This window comes from Glossina fuscipes, unplaced genomic scaffold (assembly GCF_014805625.2).
Source record: "Glossina fuscipes isolate IAEA_lab_2018 unplaced genomic scaffold, Yale_Gfus_2 219, whole genome shotgun sequence".
NCBI lineage: Eukaryota > Metazoa > Arthropoda > Insecta > Diptera > Glossinidae > Glossina > Glossina fuscipes.
Genome location: NW_023998562.1, coordinates 256,980 through 263,484, shown reverse-complemented (window position 1 = coordinate 263,484; position 6,505 = coordinate 256,980). Strand labels below are relative to the sequence as shown.

At 33.0% G+C, this 6,505-nt stretch overlaps 3 protein-coding genes across 3 annotated transcripts; 2 read left to right on the top strand and 1 right to left on the bottom strand.

The window, feature by feature from the left end:
* Positions 1–251: 251 nt before the first annotated feature.
* Positions 252–1,699, top strand: LOC119642148 (sphingosine-1-phosphate lyase-like). Its single transcript, XM_038041137.1, has 2 exons — positions 252–788; positions 852–1,699. Exons 1-2 carry the CDS (start codon positions 625–627, stop codon positions 967–969), a joined length of 282 nt encoding a protein of 93 aa, XP_037897065.1. The 5' UTR covers positions 252–624; the 3' UTR covers positions 970–1,699.
* A 76-nt stretch (positions 1,700–1,775) lies between these two features.
* Positions 1,776–3,689, bottom strand: LOC119642147 (26S proteasome non-ATPase regulatory subunit 12). The gene is made up of 5 exons (XM_038041136.1): positions 3,654–3,689; positions 2,998–3,551; positions 2,449–2,933; positions 2,236–2,392; positions 1,776–2,175 (listed from the first exon to the last, which is right to left on the bottom strand). Exons 2-5 carry the CDS (start codon positions 3,541–3,543, stop codon positions 1,870–1,872), a joined length of 1,494 nt encoding a protein of 497 aa, XP_037897064.1. The 5' UTR covers positions 3,544–3,551; positions 3,654–3,689; the 3' UTR covers positions 1,776–1,869.
* Positions 3,690–4,119: 430 nt separating this feature from the next.
* On the top strand, positions 4,120–5,802 carry LOC119642137 (histone acetyltransferase type B catalytic subunit). The gene is made up of 4 exons (XM_038041127.1): positions 4,120–4,414; positions 4,483–4,987; positions 5,044–5,401; positions 5,503–5,802. Exons 1-4 carry the CDS (start codon positions 4,348–4,350, stop codon positions 5,797–5,799), a joined length of 1,227 nt encoding a protein of 408 aa, XP_037897055.1. The 5' UTR covers positions 4,120–4,347; the 3' UTR covers positions 5,800–5,802.
* Positions 5,803–6,505: the final 703 nt, after the last annotated feature.

The window sequence follows — 6,505 nt, the reverse complement described above, 5'->3', positions numbered from 1 at the left end:
ATTGAGGAAGCATTGAAAAAGTCAGTCTAAATTTGTTTAGAATTGATAATAATTGAGTCTGTATTTATTTACAATTGGCAATAATTTTGTAAAATCAGCTACCTCCCCCTATTCTCCGTTGTTCTTTATAATTTTATTAAAATTCAATTATAAATTAACTGGCTGTTGTTATTCTTGTTGGAGTTAGAATTTTTGTGTGCAATTTTTCGACCTTTTTGCCTTTTTCTTTTCGTTTCTTAATTTCAAGGTTTTCAATATTTTATTTGAAAAATAGGGTTAAAAAGCCTCAAAAGAAGATACTTATCATTTGCTGAGATAAACTAAATTTATGGATGGCAAAAAGGAGAAGGGGTGGTATTGGGACAAGATACAAGAGACCTTAAACAAAATTGGCAAAAGGACTATTATACAATGGGAAAAGGTAGGTAAGTTGTTGTTTTATATGCCTTAAGTTCTTATGACCAAAGTGACCAAAAAATTAGTGGTAAGCAAGCGAAATACAAAAAATTTCTATAGTTTTTGTAAATGTGTTGACTTTCTTAGCATACTTTTCGTATCATTAAAAAGATTACTCATATGACCAAAGCTGAAATGATTTATTGGTAACAAAATTGCATAGGTAGAATGGTTTTTATGTTGTCAAAAATAGAAGTTTTGATAACAAAATGCGTAACTGCAAGAAACAGTATCACTGAGAGTTCTAACTCTCTGGAAGGAAGAAGGGCTTATTATTTTAATTATCTCCGTAGCAGTACAAGAGCACCTCTTTTGCACTATATAGAACGAGGGTAAGGAACATGAAAATACTTTGTTGCTTTTTGTTAAACAAAAATATTTTCCAACATTTTCAGATTGCGTAAAATTGACGGAATCTTTGTGTTTGGTCAACCGACTACCTCAGTGATCGCAATTGGATCTCATTTATTTGACGTGTTTCGTTTGTCAGATGCCTTATGTAAAGTAGGTTGAAGTTTAAATGCTTTACAATTTCCAAATTTTTGGTCGTACAATATACTTTTCTGGTCGTACAAAATACTTTTCTGGTCGTACAATATACTTTTTTGGTCGTACAATATACTTTTTTGGAGACGGGCCGTTTACCAAAAATGACAATGAGTACACGTTGAAGAGTTGATGTCGATCTTAAGGATTAATAATAACAATAATAATAATACCAACAGCTATATATATAGAAATTATGATAAGGAAACGAATCAGTAAAAACTCTAATGAATGTAGGCAAATTTGTACGCAAAATCCAACAGTAAAGTTTACCCGATACCACTTTGATATCAACAAAACACATACAAACACACATAAAACAGACGTTCAATACACGGAGAGAGATGGCAGCACTATCACTTTACAAGTTTTATTAAAACAAAAACGTATACAATTTACCAGATTTTTATAACTTCGAAAACATGCTGCCAGGTTTAATTTATATTAATGTTTCAAATCATAGTTATGTTTCGTAACTTAAAAAAAATGTTATTAATTTTAACTGCTCGGAAAAGAGGCCGGTTTTTAATGGTGTTACTTTCTACGTGCATATAAGTTTTCGTAAGAGCTTTGTACGTAATGCAAACTTCAGGGAAAAGAGATCATTACATTATCATCAATAAAACTGGAAATTATAAAACTTGTGTAGATGGATACATAGCGTTACAATAAAATAGCTGCCATTCTGTTAAATCGAGGCGATCTTGTTAAGTGGTGAAAATTTTCCATGCAATTCTGAAGAATTTGAGGCTTATTGCAATTGGAAGCATATAAAGCTAATTTAATTCCAGGAGAAAGTTACAATATGCGCGTTCTAGTTATGTTCTAGCCTATAGTAACGGTGCCGTTATTCTTAATACATTACATTTATTCTTCGACAGCAATGCTTTTTACAGAATGAATACATTCTTCTTTGTTAATCAAATGGCAAGTCTTATTCACTAATGACATCAACTGATTAACGTCGTTGGCCCAATTATTCAAAACGTCCGAAGCACTTTTTTTGGTGGTGAAGTAGACAATCTCGGCAGGACGGTCAATCTTAACACGTATAGTATCGCTGTTGGCCAGCTTTGAAAGATACTCTTCACAACGTGTTGGGGGTAAATTCAATAATTCGCTCATACGTTTCAAATGCACACGTGAGTAGTACATTGCAATAATGCGAATGTTCTGAAATTTTTAAAGAAGATTGCTCTTTTCTTGATTGTCAAGTTAAAGAAGACTGCTTACATGTTCAATTAATCGATCCTTAAGTTCAACAATACATTTTCGGCCGTGCTTTGTATTATCTTGGAACATATCGTTTTCGGCTAATACTGTGCCAAAATCATGATTAAACGTATCGAAATTAATCAACTCCTTTGACATAAATAATCGTAAAATTTCTCTATGCAAAAAGAAAGCAATTATAAAAACAATTTTTTCTAAGGAAAACGTTATTACTTGTAAATGGGTACTTCCTCAAGTTTTTTAATTTTGGACAATTTTGCCATCATATCGCTTTGTTCATTATCGTATGGTGCCAAAACAGAATAGAGCACAGCGCATATTAATCTCTGCTTCTGTTCTTTATCTTGTTCGGGTGTCAACTCTACCGGGGGCAAAGCAGCTGCCAGTTTGACTTCTTCTTTGTCTTTTTTCTTTTTGTCATCTTCCTTAAAGGTAACGCTTTTCTTTTTGCTTTCTTCAATCGCTTCAACTGAAGGCGTCTGACGAGGCGGTTCAGCTATTGCTTGATAATGACGTGAAGTCTTCAAATAGGAAGAGTCACGATCAAGCCTTATCATTAGGTCATAATATTTCAATTTCAAATCATGCTGCGCAGGATCATCAAAAAATTTTATACTAATCTTCTTAGCTATAATTTGTGTGGAAACTAAATCTTCTTTTAACAAACATAAGCGCATTTGCTCCAAAATTAATTCAACCTGAAGTTAAAGTAAAGAGAAAGATTAAAAACGAAATCCCGAATGAGAAAGCGAAAAATCACACCTTTTCCCTCTTGTCCATGGAACCATACGTTTCAACTTGCAATTCCTCCATTACTGCAGCGGCTCCAGATATGTCACCATCAGCTTCTTTGATATCAGCCAATATTTTCGTCAGCCTTGCTCTTTCAATTTCTACATATATTTTTCCTTCCGTTACGGACCTTAGAGTATCAATGAATTTCAATTTAGTTTCCTTATCAGGAGTTTTATCTACATAAGAGCAGCATTCTTGTATCATTTTAGAAACCGCTTGTTTCAGCTGCGAACGTCTCTTAACTAACAACGTAACATATTCATTCAAAGCATTCCAATTGCCGGCCTCCAAGCATATTTGGCAAACGGCTACCAACACCCGTGAACAGGAAACCATATCGGCACCTAACCGAGTTTGTTTTTCAAGGTTCAATAACATTTCAATAGCCTCATGAAATGAATCGGGATTTTGTTTAGCTAATTCTTTGGCCAACGGAATCTTTTCGTCACATGCTGGAGCATAATCGACCTCCATTTTAGTTATGCGACCACCCTCAAACAAATAGTTGTCCATTTTGTGTACTAAAATGGTAATTTTAACTTTTTATAAATTTTGGAAAAAACGCAAGCGTAGCAGCAGAATTAGAAGGCTTTTTAATTTTTTTTGCTACTTAATAATCTTACCTTTTCCTGAATAATTTTCAAAAAGCTTTAGAATTTTTTATAATAGTTCAATATATCTTTTATAGAAAAGAAATGGCAATGCGGCGTTTTTTTAACCAAATATTATTTTTGCTTTAATCATGCCACGAATGTTAATTTAGTAGTAAATATGAGAGAAGTATTAGAACAGTGAGATAAATTTTATACGATTTAAAGAACTGCCAAGCATGAGTTATGAGTAATGTTGAATTTTGCAATTAAACGTTTTTATCGTTTCTATATACACTTCGGCATAAGCATTACGCCCTATAAAAGATCTTATATATCAATTAACAAGTTCGATATATTATTTTAAAAAATTTGGGTAGGTCGTATATATTAAATCTATGTTACATTTATGAAAGGTAACAAGCCTGTGTTTCATTTGAGGTAACGATTGCAAGTGAACGCTCTAGCGTGAGAAAGTCTAAGGAAGAAGCATAAAATTTATTTGACAAATTTTATTAATATTCGCTTTACTTTTTCTAGGGAAATATTGTACAAAATTATCTTTCAAACCAAAAGAAGATTAAACTGTAAACAAATTGATTTTAAATGTACAAAATTGAACAAAACACATTTAACAGAATATTGGATGCGATATCGTAGAAGATCTATAAAGGACGAATTATTTTCCCGCCAATTTGTGGCAAAAAAAATCCTTGGATAAATCCGAATGGCTCAATTACAAGATCTTGAAGAATACATTTCGAGTGCGCTGGATGTGGTTGAATTTAAATTAAGTAAATGCTTTCCAGTGTTCTTTGGACAAATTTTCATCTATTTAATTTTTCTCTAATGCTTTACATAGTACGTTCGAAATCGGATTTGGAGGATGATACCTTGGCTTTCCACCCCTTAATGGCTCATCAAATTTTTGGCGACGCTGAGAGCATATTCGGTTTTTTGGATTTAAAAGTTCGCATATATTACACAGCGGGGCCACTACACATATATTTAGATGTAAAATATGAGGAAAAAGTCGACGATCTTCCAAATAGTGTTATGAAGGCCGATAATGTTGTAGCTACTTTAGCTGAAAAGCTGCCCGATGGTTGTTATTTTGTCAACATGGATGAGTTTTTAAAGACTTTGGATAAGGCTGACAAATTTAAACCTTTTGGTGAAAAACTTGCTGAACACATTCATTTCAATCCGAATCATAACCAAGAACGTATATTTGAGATTTATCATTGCAATTATCGGCAGACAGCATTTTTAAAATTCTTTTCGCGTTTACAAACATTTGTATTGTGGTTCATTGACGCAGCTTCATACATTGACGTAGATGATGTGCAGTGGTCGTACTTTGTATGGTAAATTGACATGTAGAGGTTTACTAATTTATTATATTTTCACACTTTTACTGTAGTTATGAGAAATATAAAAACGATAATGGTGATTGGCTTTACGCTGCTGCTGGTTACACCACTGTTTATGAATATTATGCCTATCCTCAGCACATACGACCTCGTGTCAGCCAAATGCTTGTATTGCCGCCATTTCAAAAGCTTGGCGTTGGCACCATATTTCTTGAAACGATTTATAAATACTATCAAAATCAAAAGAATGTTCTGGATATAACAGTAGAAGATCCTTCAGATGATTTCCAACGTATGCGTAGTTTTGTAGATGCTCGTTTATGTATGTCTTTAAAGTCTTTTGGAAGCACTGAAATCAAAAAAGGTTTTACCAAGGACATGATAAATGAAGCTAAAGAGTTCTTAAAGGTATATTAAAGAGCAAGAAGTATCATTAATTTCATTATACTATCTTAATTTTTTTTTTGCATTCTATTGTATTCTATGTTTGCACTTTTATTTTACTTTAGCTCAACCCTCGTCAATGCCGAAAAGTTTATGAAGTTCTACGTTTGCTGTACACAAACATTCATGATAAGGAAGATTACACGGGTTATCGGTTGGAGGTTAAAAAGCGTTTAAACGCTACTTACCACAAACAGTTGTCCGACATAAAGAAATTAGAAAGAGCTAAAATCGATACCCAGTGGTTGCGTAGCTCTTTGCCTAATCTGAAGGAACGTGTCGAACGCTTACATGAGGAATATATTTTGGTAGAGAAAAATTATATGCAAATTGTTGAGAAATTGCACCTATTTCAAAAATAATAAATAAATAAACAATGTTATTCTCTAGTGTTGGCGCAAGTTTTGTAAAATATGTTGAAATTGTTGGAAAATATGTTTTAAATTCGTGCTGGTATCAAAAAAACTATATAAAAGTTTATTATTTCAACAATTTTTTATTTAAAAGGTTTTATCTGCGTCATATTCTCGAATTATATTTAAAAAAATGAAAAGATTAATGTGTGGCTTTGCGCTTATGAAGGTACAAATTTTGAAAATTGCGTTTCCAAAATTGTTTCCACTTTAAGACTTTTAACAATATAAGGGGTTATGGCAAAAATCGTTCGACCTAATTCATTTTCAATAGAGTTCGCTCTTTCTCAAAAAACATTTGTGCACCAAATTTTGTGAACTTCAGAAGCGGCGATGTGTGCTTGAGCACAAATATACATGGACAGATGTCAAATAGACAGACAAAATGAAAATGATTCTGAATCGATCAGTACAATAAAAGGTGCGTCTAATTTAAGACCTTGCCGATACAAACTTGATGTACCTACAAGCCGCAAATGATGTACAATATAATTACATAGCATAGTGCACATAGAGCTGTTCTTGTGGGTGTATAATTAACTAGTAGGAAACAGGGAAATACATTGCTCATGTACACATATGTAGTGCGAGCGAAAAATTGTTTGATCGAGGAAGCAAGGTTGAAAGTATCTATTGCGATAAAAAAAGACACGCA

Coding starts and splice junctions, on each gene's coding strand:
- LOC119642148 (XM_038041137.1), top strand. CDS start 625: ATGGTTTTTATGTTGTCAAAAATAGAAGTTTTGATAACAAAATGCGTA. Junction 789..851: donor TTGCACTATATAGAACGAGG/GTAAGGAACATG, acceptor CAACATTTTCAG/ATTGCGTAAAATTGACGGAA.
- LOC119642147 (XM_038041136.1), bottom strand. CDS start 3,543: ATGGACAACTATTTGTTTGAGGGTGGTCGCATAACTAAAATGGAGGTC. Junction 2,393..2,448: donor GAGGAAGTACCCATTTACAA/GTAATAACGTTT, acceptor CTTTTTGCATAG/AGAAATTTTACGATTATTTA. Junction 2,176..2,235: donor AGGATCGATTAATTGAACAT/GTAAGCAGTCTT, acceptor TAAAAATTTCAG/AACATTCGCATTATTGCAAT.
- LOC119642137 (XM_038041127.1), top strand. CDS start 4,348: ATGGCTCAATTACAAGATCTTGAAGAATACATTTCGAGTGCGCTGGAT. Junction 4,415..4,482: donor TGTGGTTGAATTTAAATTAA/GTAAATGCTTTC, acceptor TGCTTTACATAG/TACGTTCGAAATCGGATTTG. Junction 5,402..5,502: donor AAGCTAAAGAGTTCTTAAAG/GTATATTAAAGA, acceptor ATTTTACTTTAG/CTCAACCCTCGTCAATGCCG.